The sequence below is a fragment of the Danio rerio genome, chromosome 16 (assembly GCF_049306965.1).
Source record: "Danio rerio strain Tuebingen ecotype United States chromosome 16, GRCz12tu, whole genome shotgun sequence".
In the NCBI taxonomy this organism is placed as follows: domain Eukaryota; kingdom Metazoa; phylum Chordata; class Actinopteri; order Cypriniformes; family Danionidae; genus Danio; species Danio rerio.
This window is the reverse complement of record NC_133191.1, coordinates 49779429-49800261: the sequence shown is the minus strand read 5'-3', so window position 1 is coordinate 49800261 and position 20833 is coordinate 49779429. Positions and strand designations below refer to the sequence as shown.

Genomic DNA, 20833 nt, shown 5'->3' with positions numbered 1-20833 from the left:
TGTGCTATTAACTTAAATATAACGAAAACATAAACATCCGACAACCGAATCAAACACCGGAAATCATTTCGTCAAAACTGCTTGAAAACGCCTTATGACTATTAATTATGATGAATTCACATTTTAATCTAATTGAATAATTCTATTTATTTTATTTATTTTATTTTGAATTTATTTTTTCATATAAATGTACCTATTTATTTAATTGAATAATTGAATCAATTTTATGATTTTGTTTTCATGTACTTGTTTAACTGAATAATTGTCTAGTTGATCTAATAGATTCATTTCATACTTTAAAAAAAACACATATTAAACAAATGTTGAAACAACGTTGAAGTAAAGTTCCATAAATATCCTCTTATAATGCCTCGTTTCCTTGCATCTTAACCAAAACTTGAAAATACTGCATTTTAGAACAGATTCAAAGAACAACTATCTAAGAATAAACTGTTCATTTCTTCATTTCCCTTTGACAGTTCTGTTTTTTTTTTTTTTTTTTTGTACTTAGAAAAACATAAAATCTAACTTAGTATCAAGATTAGGAAGAATCACCATCATTTCCAACATCTCTGAGGAAAAAAACAAACTCTTTTACTCTTTGTTTTTAAAGCATTCGCCTAAATTTGTCTTTATAAGTTTTTGTCTTTTGTAGTTAGAGCGTCATAGTAGGCCTAAATCTCAGATGATTTTTTTTGTTTAAATAAGATATCGAAAATGTTTTGTTGTGAATGTCTGGTATTGATATGATAAAAAAATAAATAGAGGGCTTTAAAATCTGAATTCAAGTGAAAATATGAATGACTGCACACCTTACTACCACAAGAGGTCGCTGAGATCTATTTAAAAAAAAAACAACCAGACTGATAAGCTTTTTCATAGAATTCAAGAATTCAATTCATTTAAAGTTTCTAGACCTAAAATAATTTTCCTAGACGTAATTTCATTGACAGATCCACAACCATCAATTATACAGTTACCGTACTGTAACCTTTGAAGGAAAATTAAAAGTTCGCTGTAAAAAGTGGTAATCTACACTTGTTTCCTCAAAGAGTTAGTAATTCAACCAAACTGAAAATCTCAAACACAGATAAAAAAAAAACTATGTTAAACGATGTAATTGTTTACAAATATGCTTACTTAAACTATTGATATATGAATATATTATTTTTGTGTTCAACAGAAGAAAGAAACAAGTAAAGGGTAATTTGAAGGATAAATGGCAGAATAAACATTTTTGGGTGAACTATCCCTTTAAAAATCACAATGATAATATTTCTGAACTGTCATTTTAAATCTTTATTCTTTTCCACTACCCTTCCAACAAGTAAATTTTTTAAACTGTTTAATATATTATTACTTTTTTATATTATATAATGGGCGGCATGGTGGCTCAGTGGTTAACACTGTCGCCTCACAGCAAGAAGGCCACTGGTTCAAGTCCCAGATGGGTCAGTTGGCATTTCTGTGTGGAGTTTGCATGTTTTCTGTGGGTTTGCTCCGGGTGCTCCGGTTTCCCCCACAGTCCAAAGTGATGCGCTATAGTAACTGAATAAACTAAATTGGCTGTATGTGTGTGGATGATGGATGTTTTTCCAGTACTGGGTTGCAGCTGGAAGGGCATCTGCTGCGTAAAACATATGCTGGATAAGTTGGCGGTTCATTCCACTATGGAATAAATAAAAAAGGGAATATATAAGGAAAATTAATGAATAAATATTGTATAGTTTAAATAATAATGGGAACAATACTGTTGCTACTGTAAATCCTGTGAATTTGCCTCATGAAAAAACTGACCAATGGCAAAGAAGATTCATTTGAATTTTCTTAACAGTTCACTAGAAATGGTGTAAAGACAAAACAGAAATGAAATAATGAATATGGTAGATTTATTATATTTGTTTGATGTAAAACTGGGATAACTGTAAATGTTTTCACTTACAGTTGAAGTCATAATTTTTAGCCCCCCCTTTATTTATTTTTTTAAATCTTTTTTAAATATTCCCCAAATGAACAAAGACATTTTCACAGTATGTCTGATAATATTTTTTTCTTCTAGAGAAAGTCTTATTTGTTTTATTTCGGCTAGAATAAAAGCAGTTTTTAATTTTTTAAACACCATTTTAGGGACTATACAATTAGCCCCTTTAAGCTTTATTGTTTTTCGATAGTCTACAGAACAAACCATCATTATCCAATAACTTGCCTAATTACCCTAACCTGCCCAGTTTACCTAATTAACCTAGTTAAGCCTTTAAATGTCACTTTAAACTGTATAGAAGTGTCTTAAAAATATCTAGTCAAATATTATTTACTGTCATCATGGCAAAGATAAAATAATTTAGTTATTAGAGATGAGTTATTAAAACTATTATGATTAGAAATGTGTTGAAAAAAAAATCTTCTCTCTGTCAAACAGAAATTGGGAAAAAAAACAAACAGGGGGGCTAATAATTCTGCCTTTAATTGTATATAGAGTAAAGCAATTCTGTAATCTTTAACAAGGTGTTTTAAAGACTCTCCCCCGCATTTCTGTATGGCATTTTCTCAATGGCTATTTAAGAAGAAAACAATACAACGTGCACCGATTCTCATTCTGTTGCATTGGTTCTTTTACAGTTAAGGTCAAAATTATTAGCTCTCCTATGATACTTTAATTCTTTTTCAAAAAATTCCCAAGTAACTGTAGAAGTTACTAACAGTGCAAGGAAATTTTCACAGCATTTACTGTATTATATATTTTCATCCAGATAAAGTCTTTTTTTTTTTTTTTGGCTAGAATTAATAATTTTTTTATTTTAAATGCATATAATCAAATCATTAAATAAATAAAAAATAATAAATTTAAAAATCAATGCTATTAACCCTCTTAAGATTTTTTTTCAGTTGGTTACAGAACAAAGCACAGCAGTATAATGACTTGACTAATTAAGCTAATTAGTTAATCCTTTAAATTGTACTTTAATCTTAATGCCAGTATCTTAGTAAAATATTATGTTACTGTCATCATGGCAAAGACAAAAAAAGAGTTATTAGAAATTAGTTATTAAACAATTATGTTTTAAAATGTGTTAAATATCAATTAGGAAATATATAAAATACAATAAAAGTTTTACAGGAGTGCTAATAATTTCAACTGTACCTCTACACAGAATCCTGAAAATGAAATCGTCCCCTGCTGCCTCAGATCTCTTAAACATGTTTTTGGTGAGGGATGTGCATGTCAGCAACTTGTGGTTTTGCCCCACACACCTTGCTGAAGGTGGAGTAGAGTTTCACCATGCAGAGACAGAGAGCGAGTTCAGAGAGACGGGAGGAGAGACAGGAGGATGGACAGTCTATCATCACCACCCTTCAACTTCTGCTTTCTGATGCCATTCAGATTCCTCTTCAACAAATGTGCACATCCATGCGTCCCCAGACAGCCGTGAGAGTTTGCTGAAAAACATCAGAATCAGGTAGACTTTTGTACGACTATAATCACGCATTTTGTGTTTCTTCTTAAAGTTACTTAGTGTTTGTTCCTGCTTTCCCACACAGGGCTGAGATGTGGATACGCATAGTTCTGACCTTCATTTATTCTGCTCTTCTTCTGTCAGGTAATTTTGAATAGGTGTTTATTATACACATGAACGCGTGTGATAGCTCACTGCAGAGTCTTATTACCTGAGTGCCCTTGGTGCACAGGTTATTTATATTGTATTGATCAGTGTTTTTTTAATCCCTGGCGTCAACAGCGCACCCTTACAAAAATCTCCGGTGGTATGTCATATGATAAAACGTCAAAAATACAGCACAACATAAAATTTGTGTGGTAATAGTGTTATTTTTGGGGGGAAGGGGTATTAATTTTAACACAGGAATTTATAGTACAGTGATTTTCTTGTGTGTTACAGCTTTTACTTTCACAATTCTTTAGTATTTACCACAGAACTTTGTTGTAATATTCCTGCAAAATTCTTGTGGTATTGTGTGGCATTGACAACTCTGTAGTATTGACCACTTGCTTTTGTTGTACTCTTTGTAAGATTGTAATATTCTTGCAGTAATTTGTGGTACTTTCATATTTCTGTAGTATTTACCACAATATGTTGTTGCATTGAATGTATTCCTGCTATATTCTTGTGGTGATGTGTGGTAGGTATATTTAGTACTTCCCAGGATTTTGTAATACTCTAACATTCCTTTAATATTCTTGAGGTAATAATGTGGTAAGTATCAGTTTCACAATTCGGTAGTTTTTACCACAGGATTTTGTTTCGGTGCGTGGTTTTTCTGTAAAATTCTTGTGGTGATCGTTGGTAAAGTTATACTTTCACATTTTTGTAATTCATTCATTTTCCTTTAGCTTAGTCCCTTTGTTAATCAGGGGTCACCACAGTGGAATGGGCCGTTAACTTATCCAGAATATATTTTATGCATATGACGTACTGGGAAACACCCAGGGTGCAAATTAGGGGGGGGGGGGGATTGCGCCCCCTAATTAATACTTAATCCCCCCTGTAGGATATCAAAACAAGAATCATGAGGGGGTAATGAATCTTGCATCCCTTTAATAGTGAGAAATAAAATAATACATAATACACAGCAAATTCATCAGAGTTAAATTCTCGGTGTTGAAGCATTTGAGAGTAAAGTGTTGACGTTAAAGAGTTAGATTTTGATAAATGAATATAATAAGAGTTAGAATTGATTTTATTCAGTGCGAAATCAAGGAGTTATCTTTTCAACACTTGGTGGTGTTATTTCCAACATCCGGGAATTCATGCAGCCCCAGTCACTGAAGAATTTTCCAGACGCCATTTTCCATCTGAGGTTTAGAACAGCAACTGGTGAGTCAAACTACCTAAATGTTGGTATTTTACTGACTTTCTTTAAGGAAATACAGTTGTAAACATTTTGTTAAGTTAATAACTTTAGAATGGAGTGACAATTTTAATCTTCTAAGGTTCATTCATGGTCGTTTGTGTATCTAGCTTAACTGCATTACTATTGACTTCTTTTCAAGAATGTTTTTATATATGCTCACGCATACATAGTGCATAAAAACATCAAATGTACATGTTCAATACATTTCTGTCACGCTTAATGCCATTGTGTGCGTTGTTACCCATCTATAAATTAAAATGGACAATTCTCCTTTAATTCCAAGCAAACTAGCGAGGGAATCCCCGGAGCCGCCTAACGTTAGCCTACTCTGCCCGGATGCTAACGGCAACACAGGACGGTTTCCATAAGCTCTGGAGAGTTTCTAAAACATATCTGGTGAGTAAATGAACATGCTTACTTGTAAAAGGCTTCCTGACTGAAACAAATGATTGTTTGTTATTCGTGTACGTTAATTTGGTTATTTTAAACACCGCGGCCCTTTTAAACTGGTTCATTCGTGGCCGTCCATATACCGTTAGTCCATAACTTAGACTTGTGTGATAACGTACGCTTGAATTATATTAAGTGTTGACAACCATTAAAGTCGGAATGTTAACATTAATGTCTTTAAATGACCGCGTTTGCACTTTATCAGACATTTAACGTTACAGAAGTCTCCCGGAAGTTGCGGGACTAACGTTAACGTTATCCCGTAAATGCACAGAGACTCCCAGATGCCCAAGTAGATGCCCGCAAATGAATGATAATCTCCCGGAAATCGCGCGTCTCCCGCCCGGTCATTAAACACTTTGCACGCCCCTCTCCACCGCATCCCTCCCAGCTCTTCAGGTACGTCGCGCGCAAGTCACCCCCACCGCTCTTTAGGTACGTCGCGCGCAACTCATCCCATTGCTCTTCAGGTACTCATCTCTCCCGCTACCTCCCGCAAATCAACTCTGTATCCCCCGAAAATGACTTTTCCCAACTCGGGATGTCTGACGTTAGTAAGTTAGGCTATTTCTGTTGTCAGGAACATCTTAGTCAAGCTTTTTCTCCCGCATGATATTGTGCTTAAAACTATAGGCTAAACTTAGCATGTACTGTACACAACATTTCCGTTTTATTAGTGCGTTGTAAACAGCCACCTGTCTGTAAAATTAATCAACTGATTCATATTTGAGCAGCCTAATGATGATACAGGTTTGATTTGTAGATTTATTATCAATAATCAACATCTGAATCAAAAGATATCTGAAAAAGTGTGAGGCATACTTTGTGATGTTCATCTCTCTTTTTTATCTGAAAGTTATGCATATGTGTTAGATACTAATGTGTTGTTGTTTTTTAACAGCCACAGTTCTCTGTACAATAACACAAGACCCTGTGACGGTGGCTGATTAGAGACGGATGGTGTATTTCCAGAGTTGGAGAAATGACCAAGCACACCTTCTTGGTCAAATGTGGTGATAATAATGAAGGTATGTTTAATAAAGTTCTGTATTTGTTTCACAATAAGCTGAGAGGGTATTAGAGCATTAGAGAATAACAAATGACATGAAGGTGATAAGTTTTGTATTGTGGGTGAACTGTTACTTAAATAATGTTTTGCTCTTTGCTTTGCACCTTTTCCTCTTCTGCTTATCCTAATATTTTAGATTATATTTGGACCTGAAACATCTGCTAGACTCCAGTAAAGGTGGCGTCAATACTGGACCTGAAAGGGCCTAACAAGTTGAATCTGGTAAAGAAACACGCACACACACACACACACACACACCCACGCACACGCTTACAGAAAACTGTAAGTTTATGAATATTTTTTACACTGTGGCCAATATTTTGGTGGAAGTCAGCATCACTAAATGATATAAAAGATTTTAAGCTCCTCTAAATTTTGCTCCAAGTGTTGTGTTAAATTCAGGATTCTGGACAGACAGCTGCCTGTTTTTCCAGTTCTAGTCATAGTGGTTAACCTAATTGTTTTTGGAGATCCAACAGTGATGTATGTGTTTTTTCTACTTTTCCATATCCTGTCACCTCAACCAGCTGGGAGAGTCAAGTTGTGGATCATCATGTAGATTTTCAAAAGGTGAGTTTAGATTTCTTGAATGTTTTATTTACTTTAAATGTTCTTTTAAATATATCATAGAATTTGATTGCAATTTGTTTTCAAACATTTTTCTTAATCATGCTGGAGTCTTGAAGAGTTCTTAGATGAGCATCACCCTATATCCGTGCATCAGGAACCACCAGACGAGCGATCAGCAGCTGCTACATCGTCATGGATAAAAATGTCAACCTGTGGCTGGGAAGCACTTCATTCACAGCACATGCTTGATGAGATTTCCTAGCTCCAGTTTGTTTTCACACAAGTTTACAGCATTTATACCTTCATTTAAACTGCTGTGTTTGATATGGAGGACCAAGGAAACACCAGAAGTGAAAGATTTGCACGCCAGGTTGTTTAAAATGTAATTTCAGAAGAAAACTATGCATTCAGAAGAAAACTATGAGTGACGATATATTGAACTTTTAAATTGCTCTGATGAAACATCAAGTTTGGACATCATATTTTGTTGATACTGTCTGTACTAATAAAACATTTAAAGCATATTTGACATTGTTGCATTTTAAAAATTGAATGAATTGTTGAAGTTGTGAATGTTTTCAAATAAAATGTTTTTTATTTTGTAATTTACAGTCTATTTGACCTTTTTACCATATTTACACTCAAGAGAGTTGAATAAATTAACAATATATTACACCAGGTGGTGTTCAATATAGTTAAATTTTTTAACTCTGCCCTGAGTTAAAATTAACCCTTACTTCGGTGTCAATGTGCCAACCCTTTTGAAAGTGTTGATTTAAGTCTGTTTTGAGTGGACCCCATGAGACACTTTCAAAGTGTTGAAATTAACACCCATAGAGTTGTTTTGGGTCCCCATATTTTGCTGTGTACAAACGCAATCTTATGGCAATTCGTAACTATTTGCATTATAGTGGCTAACTCGTATAAATTCATACGATCTAATTCGTACAATTTAGTACATTTTACACATCACCCAGTGACGGTTGGGTTTAGGGGCGGGGTTGGTTGCCACGCCTCCTTTTTAAAATCATACATTTCGTACGCATTAGCCACTAAGCTGACAAAACGTAAAATACTTACTTTTCTTCGTAAAATCAGGCTGATAATACAAACATATATTTGACCACCTCTATAATGGTTCATTCCATTATTGGGGTTCATGCATAATCTCGCCAATCAGTCCTTGCGAGAATCATTCAACAGTGTCTAAACCTGCAGATTTAGAGCAGGGATAGATATCGTAAGTGGTTATATTTACATATAGCCTAAAAGTAAAGTAAAATTAGACGCATTGTTTAAATAGTTTGAGCTAATAACCTCTGAAATTGGGTTACTGTATGTCAGAATGCTTTTAATATCCCTCAAAACATTAAAAACTTAAATACGTCTTAATAATTTTGATGTCATTTTAATAAATTAATTAATTCACTGAAAACATAACCCTCCAACCACCCCCCCACCCCCCTCCATCACCAATGTATAATTCGCAACTTAGAAACACCCATACACTCTTGCATGCACACACATACACTGACCAATTTAATTTATTCAATTCACCTATACCGCATGTCTTTGGACTCTGAGGGGAAACCTGGAGAGAACATGGGGAAAACATGCAAACTCCACACAGAAATGCCACATTCCACGCCATCTACACTGACCTAGCTGAGGCTCGAACCAGCAACCGTCTTGCTGTGAGGCAACAGTGCTAACCACTGAGCCACCATGTCGCCCTACATATTCCTTTAATATTGTTCCCTAATTTTTGGTATTGCTTTTAAATTTCTACATAGAATTTTGTTTTAGGTTAAATGTAGCTGCATTCCTGTAAATTCCCTGTGGTAATGTGTTAGTATTACGACAACAAAATCAACAACAGAAAACCTAAAATCTTGTGATACTTCACAACAGAAAATACTTTGGTAATCCTATCATATTTGGTCAAATGTTTTGGTATTGAAAAGTCACATACAGCATCCAATGGTAAATTCCAATACTGTAGAAGAGAAAGCATTCGGTTTATTGTGAGGTAAAGTTATGTTGTACAGACATTTTGTCCAACAAATCAGATAATTTTTGTAAAGGCATACCTTAAAGTCCACATCAACCGGAAGCTGCGACTGTTTTTTTTTTTTTTTTCATATTTTGACGCAATTCCTAGAGAAACAGAATTAGAAATGACAAAACAGTAGGCGTGGCTTGTTTTTTCTGCTGCGAGCTGATTGGATGTAGTAAAGTAGACATTTCATTCAGAAAAATTGGTAAAAGGGTTTGGGGAGAGTTATTACAATCTAACAGACTCCTCCTGGTCACCATTTCTGTTGATGAGGGTGTGGTTAAGTATGTTAGCCACGCCCAATATCTCAGACAGAAGTAATCTGAGAATTTAACTGAAAACCAACAGGTGGAATACAGGTGCACAGGTGCAATTTCAGATTTCAATTAAAGATTACAACGGCAAACAATGTTTGTTTGTTTTTTCTTAATGACATGCACAGATGAATTGTTCACCCCAAAACTAGCAATGTGAGCTAAAACAATCTTATGGTTAGTTTTGATTTCATTTGTACTTTAAGGTCACCATCGGCCTCATGTTACTCTTTTGTTGATTTCCAGGAGTCGGGGCTAGTAAATGGCTGGTGTATTTCTCCAGGACGGACATCTGTGTTTGGGCTGGGACAACAGTAACGCTGCCGTGCCGCTATGATTATCCGTCACCCTTCAGTTCCACGCGGGTCATGTGGTTTCACATATCTGATGATGGTCGACGGGAAATCGCTTTCCACACTGACGCGGGTCTGTTGAGCCCTTCATACCGGGACAGGATCAAATACATTGGAGGCTACAAAAGATGCAGCCTGCAGATCACTAATGTGAAGCTGAGCGATGCGGGAATGTACCATTTCAGATTCGAAACCGACAACCAGCAGGGAAGATGGACGTCTCCTGATGCTATTACGTTGTCCGTCACAGGTGAGGGAACGACTTAAGTGTGACCAATTATATCTCTATTAACAAGATGTAAAATAATTCTTTGATGTCCCTAGTGTGTTGATGCGATGTGTCAGATCAAAATACCCACAAATAATGTTTTATAACTCTTTGAAACTGCCCCCCTTGATCCAAACTGTGGTATTTTGGTGATTGTTGCTTTAAATTCAAAAGAGATTGTGCTCCTAGCTCTATTTTGAAAAGAGGGTGGAGCTAAAATGCCTATGTGTCAGCATAGTGGCTGATTAAAAAAACATCTGCTTCACACTCAGGGCTGTTTATGCTAATGAGGGACAGATCGTCACTAATGGGCGGGGCTTCCCCCCTCTAATGCATCCTCTGGGAGATTGTCGATCAAAGTGTTTCTGCAGACTGTTTTTATGAAGTGTGATTATAAATCAATAGAATTAATTAATTTTTATCATAAGCTGGTTATATTCTCACACTGTTGCAACACTACTCTGTTTAATCACCTAATTAAAGTATTTTTTTGCATAATAGGTCCCCTTTTAGGGTTTATTAGAGTGAGTCTGTTAGGTTAAACACTGATAAATCATACACTACTGTAAACATTTAGAAGTCTGTGTGATTTTCGGTTTATTTAGCAAGGATGCATTTAATTGGTAAAGAGTGAGATGTGTGGGGCTATTATAGTTTGCATAAGAATTAGGCGCTTAATTATTTTCAGTGTGATAATCATAAAATATAAGACAGATTTCTGAAGGATCATGTGACACTGAAGGCAGGAGTATGCAGAAACTGTAACTTACAAGCACACATTTATTCAAACATATGTGTTGCATGCTGTATAAAATATCCTTAAAATTATACTTTTGAATATACAAACATTTTAAAATGTTTTATCTAATTTTAGCAAATGATTTCACCCATGGTGTAAGTTAGGGAACTATAAATTTTGCCCCAAATTAATTTGCATTGCATCTATTTTGTCTGTATTTATGAAATATTCAGCATAATAATTCACTCTATTTTTATTTTATTTATTGCTATTTTAGAGGTCATATTAATTGCAATCAAAAGCAAGTCAACATAACTAAAATCATTAATTGTATAGAGTACAATTTGAACATTTTTTTTAATGTAAAACCTAAATTTAAAAAAATACTTTAGGGCCCCATGAGTTCCATTATATTTTATTCTGAACACTTAATAATCAAAATGCAAGTCTTTTATTCAATAGACAACTAACTTCTTTTTGGGAAACAAAGTGCAGCAAGTCCATATTTTTCAATATACTCTTTTATTTTATTATTTATTCATAATTGAAAGTTTTTTAATGAATTATTATTTGTGAATTATTAGTAGTTTGTAATTAGTTAGTAATAATTGGTTAGTAATAATATTATTAGCAGTGGTAGTGGTGTTCTATTAGTGTTAGCATTATTATTACATTGAGATATACATTATAACGTGCCATAGTAATATATTTGATGTAATTTCCTCTTGTTAAACTAAACATCTTCTGTTTTTTGACAGATTTTTCCCATAAAATACTAAAATGTTCACATTGAGGAAATCAAAGGGCCTGAAACAAAATACTTCTGTCTTAATCTCCATTCATCGTTATCTCAATATTTTAAATGCCGGTTAAATATTATTATTTTTAGGGTGGGACTACCTGTTTAATTAGCCAATGGCTGTCAGTGGGCAGAGTTAACATGCAACAACCTAGCAACACCCGGCTGCAACATAGGCTTATTCTGAAAATGAGCCCTATATATATTTCTGGTGATCACAAATTATGTAGCCAGAAATACATATGACTGCATTGCGTCTTTAAAACATATGCTACAAGGCGGTATGAGGCCGTTCCTTTTCACGCTTACCAGCTGACTGCTTACCTCTGTGTGGAGGGGGTTTTTGCTGTTACCAGTTTGTCCAGTGACAACAGGGTTCGGGTCTGGCTAAGAACAGTTCCAGAAAGCAGGTTAGACAAAAAACAGGAGCCAAAAAGTAAAATAAACAAGTAAGTAACAGGGTAAAAATGTGGTATAATCTGAAAATGTGGTAAAAATCAGGTGAGGGCTTTTCTTTTTCTGGATTGCTTTTAAAAACACTGTCGGTTTGGTTTATGAAAGCAGGAGGGTGGGTCAGTTGATCGGTCAGTCAGTCAGTCGGGTGGATTTACACGGCAAGAACAGGCACGAATAGCACTCGCAAGAGAAATTTGAGATCAGCCTCTGATGGATTCACAAAAACAAAAAAACGTACCTCCTGGGACATATTTGTCACTCTTCAGAAATGAATATATGGGTGCGCTTTCAGAATGAACCTGGGTTGCCCTATTACGGTGGAGTAATTTGTTGTTTTTTGTACATTTATGTTGAAGGAAACCCTTTAACCTAATATTTTGTCATGTTGATTCCAGAGCTTCAGGTTAACGTACATCCGCCCAGAATTGGTAACATGTTTGCTGCCGGTGAGACGGTTTTCCTGAGTTGTGTGGCACGAGGTTGTGCTGCTCCTGGAAAGAGTTTTGCCCTTTATCGAAATGGAGTAAACTTGGGTCAGTCCAGCAAACTGTCCGCCATCTATAACTTCAACAGTCAGCATGCTGGAACCTACACCTGTCGCCCTTTACCCATTCAAAACGTCCAGTCCCCGGGGCTCACTCTGGCTCTGGGATGTGAGTATCCAATATTTTCTAGGATCAATTTAGTTTTGTTTGATTCAAGTTTATTTGTAAAACACTTTTCACAATTATTATTGATCATGGACTCTGGTTCTCTAACCATTGTAGTTTTTAGTGCGAGCTTGATTTCGTTTTTACTTTCAAGTCTTGTTTATGTTTGTTTTAGTTTAAATTTTATAATTTCGCTTAGTTTTTCCTCATTTTTAGTATTTAATTGTATTGTATAGATCTGGTAATTACTTATTTGCATTTAGTGATTACAATTTTGGTTCATTCTTTCAATTAATATCTGTGTTTTATAAATTGCCAATGAAAATTTCTCAAATTTGAAGAGTAGTACATTGTAAAAAAAAAAAAATTTGGCAACTTAAAGTAAGTAATTAAAACAGTTGCTTTTAATAGGTTTATTGTTGACCTTACCTAAAGTAAACACATTGTCTTAAAAAAAGTTAAATAAAAGAACTGTGCATGATTATAAAAACATGATTATAAAGTCAAGTAAAAAAATCATATATATATATATATATATATATATATATATATATATATATATATATATATATATATATATATATATATATATATATATATATATATATATATATATATATATATATATATATATATATAAAAATTTTTAGTTACTTTTTTAGTTCAATCATTTGATCAGTCAAACTGACAAAAGATTAAGTTAAACTTTGTAAAACTTTAAAAAAAATAGTTGAAACCCAATTAACTTAACATAAAAGTCTTTGCTTTTTGTCATATTTTACAATGGAATAATAATAGCTAGTATTAATAGTCAATAATAGCAGTTATTATTTTATTCTACACATAAATCGATCAAAAGGCACAGTAGGGACATTTATAATGTTACAAATATATATATATATATATATATATATATATATATATATATATATATATATATATATATATATATATATATATATATATATATATTTATTTATTTTTTTTTTTACATTTTACAATTTTTTTTTACTTTTTTAGAACTCTGAAACAAATAATCAGAGTTTCAAAAATATTAAGCAGCACAGCTGTTTTCAACTCTAATAATAATAGGAAATGTTTCTTAAGATTTGGTTCTCAAATCAACTTAGTAGAATAATTTGGAAAGCTTTATGTGACATTATAATAATCTTGCTGAAAATTCAGTTTTGGATAACAGGAAATACATTTAGACAGCAAAACATTTAGATTAAATTGAAATCACAAATCGCAATGTTACAGTTTACAGTTGTTATCTTGATATACTGTCAAATGTTATCTAAATAACATTTACTGTTAAAAGTATCTAAATTAACTGATTTTATGCATGCATCATTTTATTTCAGGTCCTCAAAACTATTCTCATGATTAATATACAGTTGAAGTCAAAATGATTCGCCCTCCTGTGATTTTTTTTTCTTTTTCAAATATTTTTATAAATGATGTTTAACGGAACGGAACTTTTCACAGTATACTCTATTATTATTTTTTCTTCTAGAGAAAGTCTTATTTCATTTCAGCTAAAATAAAAGCACTCTTTAATTCTTTAAAAACTACATTAGGGTCAATATTATTAGCCCCTTTAGGTAATTTTTTTTTCAATTGTCTACAAAATAAACAATGGTTATACAATGACTTACATTTAGTAAAGCCTCAAATTCCACGTTCAGCTGAATACTAGTATCTTAAAACAAAATGTAAAAATTAGGAAAATATTATGTACTGTCATCATTGCAAAGAAATCAGTTAATAGAAATTAGTTATTAAACCTATCATGTTTAGAAACATGTTGAACTTTTTTTTTTCCTTTAAAGAGAAACTGGGAAAAAATATAGAGGGGGCTTAATAATTCTGGAGGACTAATAATTCTGACTTCAACTGTAAATACAATCAGTTAATGCAGTAATTAAAGCAGAATCCAAAGTGTGTGCAATTGAACTCTTCTGTCAAATGGCCTCTCCTACTGGTGTTTGTATCTCACCTTTATCTTTTTCTGTGTTTCAGATCCTCCTCGCTACACCGCGATTCAGATCAGCCCTCGAGAGGCCGTCCGAGAGGGCGATTCGGTGACTCTGACCTGCAGCAGTGATGGAGCTCCGCCAGCAGAAAGCTTTGCCTGGTTTAAAGAAGGAGAGAGTGGCAGTCTGCCAGACAGCTTTAAACCTGAGCTGAGGCTGTGGAGTTTGGACTACAGGGACTATGGGGAGTATTTCTGTGTGGCCCGAAACCCGCTCGGCACAGACCGGTCCAGACCTGTTCTGCTGAACCTCACCTGTAAGTTAGCTTTGTTTGTTTTTTTATGTAGTCATAAGCGATCATAAAGCGACAGTTCAACCAATAATAAATGTGCTTTTATACTCTTAGTTCATTGAAAAACCTAAGCAATTTTCATCTTCTGTAGAACATTAAATAAGATCGGTAAGACTGTTGTCCTTGGTGATTCATACAATGTAATGGCTTTTAGGGGGGAAATCCTGTAGGCCAAAAAACATTAGGTTATTAGGTTCGTTTTAGGTCAAACAGAAAAGAACACTATAGATAAAATATATATAACATAGATATAAAAAACGTCATAAAAATTCACCAAACAAGAAATTATTAGGAAAATATAATTATACACTAAATACGTATATGAATATTAAGGTAAAATATAACATAGATGCACAAAAATATCTGAGTAAAATCACACGAGTAGCAGTGCGATATGGCTGTGTATCACTCTGATGGGAGGCATGCGTCAGTGTCCCACCAGTGATAATATATAGCCATATCGCACTGGTATGAGGGTAATATTGCATTTATACAACAGTTCGACAGCATAATCATCTATATAAAAAAGAAAATCAAACACGGAGAGTCTCAAAACCCTTTGATTGAGGAACTACTTTCTTCCACCTTCATTTGCATCTGCAGCTGAACAGCAGAAACCATTGCTACTTCACAAACATTACTTTAGTGCTAGTATTTGAATGATTCTCTAGCGTAATGTCTAAAGTGATAATAAAACAGGTGATTTTGCTCACATTTTAGGATTATAAGGCTGAACGACATGAAATACCATCAATCTACAGAGATTTTCCCAGTATTTCTCTGTTGCAATCAAGATATCATAATAATTAACCCAGCAAAAGCCTAAACAGCACAAACACTACCAGATTACCGTTCTGTTTGTGATATAGAAAAACACAAAACACATGCAGGAATTTCTTCTGTCTTTCTTTTTGCTGAATTAGTCTGCATTTACAAAAACAGGAGACACATTAGAAACTAACAGATGACCAATCAAAACATAAGTATATGGATGCAGCCTTTATGATGCAAGCTGAGATTGCATCACTGAGCGATGCAATATCAGACACAATGCACTCAAATGGAGCGAGTGACATCACTGTGAGGGGTAGGGTTAGGGGTGAGCCTATAAAAAAGTATTGAATGCAGCTCAGATTGCACTGCATCCAGACCTCTCTCAATCAAAAAGTCAGGGTTGTACAAAAAGTGGCCAGCACAAAATACACACATTCCTGATATGTGAGATCTCACACTCAATTCACTACAATTACTATGGTACTGTATATATACAGTCTACATACAAAAGAGAGACAGATTAACTTAAAATGTCACTCACCAGTTTTATAATGATTTAATCAGCTGTAGTTAGAAAATAGGCTGTTTTTTTTCTTTTCTAACAGCTTATTATATGGTCTCTGTTGAAATCTTGTGGTTGGACAACCATCAACCATCTTTGGTCTGTCTCTCAGAAACTATAAATATTTATAAGCACTATCCTAAATAAACTGCAAAGTTGCGATCTAAACAACCATATTATCACCTAAAAAGGCCCAAAAGTACATTATGTTTTCCAACTGCAGCAATATTTGTCAAATTGTAGAGTGCCTGTATAGGGGCCATATTACTTTTCATTTGATTATAATGTTTATTTGTGTACTGATTAGTTTGGGTTTCAAAGTAACCTTTTATGTTTTGGTCACGTGGGCATAGCTGGCACCTGCTAGAACATATAAAGCACGTGCACAATCAAACAGGTGAGGAGGAGAGAAGGAGAGTGGGGTAGTCGTATTTTTTGTTGACCGCAAAATGGCATCGCAAACGGCATCGCAACGGCACACGCAACAAACGTCACTACAACGCAATAATCGGCTCCATACAAAACAGGTATTCAACGACACAAATTGGGGTATTGTTTGTCATGCTTCAAGTTTCCATAAAGTTTTCCTTATAAAATCTTGGGCTCAGTGTGTCTGTCTAAAGCCACCAGCGCGTCACAAATTCAAAGGACCCTCACTGCCTCTCTAGCGACTTAAGGAGGCATCAGGAAGTCGCAATAGCCTGTGTTTTTGAAAAGTTTACTGTATTTTTGATAAAATGACTGCAAACTTCATAAGCATAAGGCCATATGAAATCTAATTCTTAACGTAAAGAACTTTTAAATCGCATCCCCCACACATTTTTATTTTTATTTTTTGCAAATTTAGTTTTATCATTATTTTTTCTATTATCATACTTTAATGGTATTAGATTTACATCTTAGTTATAAAATGTAATGAGCTACATGCACAGTGTTGTTCAGCCAATGATGAACTTCCGATGAAAGCTTTATGTGACTATTTTTAATTTCATAAGGTTCTTTTAATTAAGGTTCTTTTGATGTTACAATATCATTAAAATACAATCAGTTAAATAGACATCCATTTCATTGTTAAAGCGTAAAAAGTGACAAAAGACTGTTTATTAAAAATACTGGGGTAAAATTAATTTCCATATTTTAAAGACATGGCGTAGAAAAATATCATTTAATGCATCGCTTCTTGTTTGGTCTGAGACCCACTTTACATCGTGTCTCAGCCAGGCGATGAAGATCACTGTTTTTTTTTAAAGAAATAAATATTTTGTATCGGATGACAATTAACTGGAAGCCCTGGGGCTGACTGACTGAAATGAAAAGTCTGTGTGGTATACCACATTATTTAAAATTATGAAATGTATAATTTGATAAAACATTTATAAAAATTGCATATACATGGTCTCTAAAATACATTTGAATAATTAATATTTAAAGAAAAATTAAATACAAAAACTAAATTCATTAATGTTTTATTTTTTACACACAAAAAATCAGGCAAAACTAAAATAAGCTCAGCTTGTATTAGTTTAGTTTTGCCTGTATGTATTTCTTTCACTCTTAAAGTCTTGGCAGCCATTTGCTTGCATTATATGAATCACCAAAGACAACAATTTTAGCTAAAACCTTTTTAATTTTCCACTGAAGGAAAAAAAGTTACTTACATCTTGGATGACCTGAGAGTGGGAAAAAACTAACAGCAGATTTTTTTGTTTTTTGGTGAACAGGTCAAAATGAGACTAGTTTTGAAAAGGCCACCAGACATATGAACTTGTCACTTTCCCTAATTAGATTTATTCTTTCCAGTGTTGCTGAGCTGATGTCTTTGTGAGCGGGAGCCTCTTTCTCACTCACTGGTTCTTGTGTAATAACATTAATTTTGGCAGGACATTATGTCACATTGTCTGCCAATCTCGAATAGATCAAAGTTCAGATCAAGTGAACAAATTTAGAGCAAATCGGGAAACCACATGATGCTCAGCTGTTAAAGGAATATTTACTTCCCGCTTTCACTATCATTGGTCATACTTAAGGTTAAGGTTTGTTAAATCCATCTGTATGAAACTTTGGCAAGTGGTTTGTGCTACTTTGTTTATGACTGATAGCTTTTGAAAACTTAAAATAACTGTAAATTAAATGATATTTTGCTGAATGTGTTTTTGTGCTGGTTTAGGGCTAAAATAAAAGTAAATAAATATGACACTAAAACTAAGAATGAACAACATATTGGTAACATATTGGTAATGGAATATAAATGCTATTTTTATTATTATCAATATCAGATAACAAAATTTGGTACATTTCTTTTTAAAACTAATACATTCTGTATTAGTTTAGCTTTTTTAATTACTTTACATGCTTGCTGCATGCCAGTTTTTATTATTTTACTGGTATTTTGATTTTGGTTAATGTGCAGTGACTTAGCTGCTTTACTTATGCATAGTTTTTAAAGAAAAATGTAGATTTTTTTTTTTTATAAAAGAAAATTGACCATATAGTTCATTAATAAAGTTTAGAGATAAGTTCAAACTTTTTTGAAGTTTTGATAAAATTATAACATTCGTTCACTGTATGTGTTTGCCTTTTGTTTTTGCAACCATGCAGAAACTTTTAAAAACAAACAAAAAAACTTTATAGGCCTGTATATCGGCTATTGACCTCCAAATCCAAAGAGTTATCGGTTATTGATAAAAGTAAAACATTCTATATTAGTGCATCTCTAACTAAAACAGAGAGTAGGTTGTAAGTTCTTGTCCTGTTATTGGTAAAAGTCAAAAATTTCATATCTGTGCATCTCCAACTAAATCTGACAGTAAGTTCTTGTCCTATTATCGGTTATCAGTAAAGATAATAAATTCCATATCGGTGCATCTCCAACTAAAACTGATGGTAGGATGCAACTTCTTGTACTGTTATAGGTTATCGGTAAAGATTAAAAATTTCAAATCCATGCATCTCTAACTAAAACTGACGGTAGGTTGTAAGTTCTTGTCCTGTTCTCGGTTATCGGTAAAGGTCAAAAGTTCCATATCAGTGCATCTCTAAATAAAATGGACAGTAGGTTGTTAGTTCTTGTCCTGTCATCGGTTATTGGTAAAGATCAAAAATTCCATCTCAGTGCATCTCTAACTAAAACTGAAGGTATGTTGTAAGTTCCTGTCCTGTTTTCGGTTATCAGTAAAGATCAAAAATTCCATATCAGTGCATTTCTTAATGAAACTGACAGTAGGATGTAAGTTCTAGTCTTGTTATCAGTTATCGATTAAGGTCAAAAATTCCATATCAGTGCATCCCTAACTAAAACTCACAGTATTGTAAGTTCTTGTCCTGTTATTATTATAGGTATAAGAAAAAAAAAAAACTATATGGGTGCATATCTAACTAAAAGTGACAGTAGGTTGTAAATTCTTGTCCTTTTATTGCTCATCAGCAAAAGTAAAAAAAATTAATATCTGTGCATCTCTAACTAAAACTGACGGTAGGATGCAAGCTCTTGTCCGGTTATCGGTTATTGGTAAAGGTCAAAAATTCCATATCTGCATCCCTAACTAACACGTACAGAAGGATGTAAGTTCTCGTCTTGTTATGAGTTATTGGTAAAGGTCAAAAATTCCATCTCAGAGCATATCTAACCAAAATGTACAGTAGGATGTAAGTTCTCGTGCTGTTATCGGTTATCGGTGCATCTTTAACTAAAACTGACAGTAGGTTCTAGGTTCCTGTCCTAATGCTAATGAGTGCATCTTTTAATCAATCATTCAAATAATCCATTCAAAATGCCTGATTCACAATGAGGTTTTTCAGTAATGAAGCAATGTTACTTTGAGAGGCACAAATGTTTTTTTATTTTTTATTATTGGCTAAAAAGCCAAGGATTGTTATGTTGTTCTAATGTTTTAACACTGTCCAAAGAACTGTAAAACCAACCAAACAAAACCAACCGCATTTCCAATCAAACAGCAATGCCCTGCCTATTTGGCAGCATAGTCTGGCAATGATATACAAGAACTCAACAAATACTGGTATTCATGAACATTACATCATCTTTTCAGGTATTGTAAAATATATGCATCTTTAATTTCAGACCCGCCCAAAAACACAAGGATCCTCATCAGTCCTAAAGGAGACATCATGGAAGGCTTTTCAGTCAATCTGACCTGCAGCAGCAACGCTAACCCTCCTGTGCTGAAATACGCCTGGTATAAAGTGAACGGTGGGCAACCCTGGACTAAAGGCACGGCGCAAAATCTCACTTTCTTCAGTGTGCGTTCCCATCATGCCGGACAGTACTACTGCACTGCTTGGAACGCATTTGGCATGGGGACGTCGCCTACTATTTCCCTTCCAGTGCTTTGTAAGTTTACACCTATTAGGGATCACAAATTAGCTCAAACTACACTGTAAAAAATGCAGGGTTCCACACCGTTCCTTCATGTTGTCTCATCACAAATAGATTAAGTTAACTTAAAAAATTTTTACAAAATATTTTACAAATAAGTGGATTGAACATAAAACAATTAAGTTGTCCATAAAGCAGCAAGTTTGAGTGTACACAGCAAAATATGGGGACCCAAAACAACTC

At 34.0% G+C, this 20833-nt stretch overlaps 1 protein-coding gene and 1 long non-coding RNA gene across 2 annotated transcripts in view; both read left to right on the top strand.

Annotated features, from left to right (window-relative positions):
* The first annotated feature begins 3376 nt into the window (after positions 1 to 3376).
* si:dkey-33i11.1 overlaps positions 3377 to 20833 on the top strand; it is a 30813-nt gene continuing 13356 nt past the window's right edge. The window contains exons 1-6 of the mRNA XM_009292639.5: positions 3377 to 3458; positions 3541 to 3599; positions 9575 to 9931; positions 12339 to 12596; positions 14616 to 14885; positions 20336 to 20605. Coding sequence (XP_009290914.1) covers positions 3548 to 3599; positions 9575 to 9931; positions 12339 to 12596; positions 14616 to 14885; positions 20336 to 20605 — 1207 coding nt within the window. The 5' untranslated portion in view covers positions 3377 to 3458; positions 3541 to 3547. The remainder of the gene's footprint in view (positions 3459 to 3540; positions 3600 to 9574; positions 9932 to 12338; positions 12597 to 14615; positions 14886 to 20335; positions 20606 to 20833) is intronic.
* On the top strand, positions 4795 to 7482 carry LOC137487976 (uncharacterized). The gene is made up of 6 exons (XR_011006834.2): positions 4795 to 4832; positions 5153 to 5265; positions 6221 to 6347; positions 6525 to 6610; positions 6916 to 6958; positions 7067 to 7482. It is a non-coding gene; the product is annotated as an uncharacterized lncRNA (long non-coding RNA).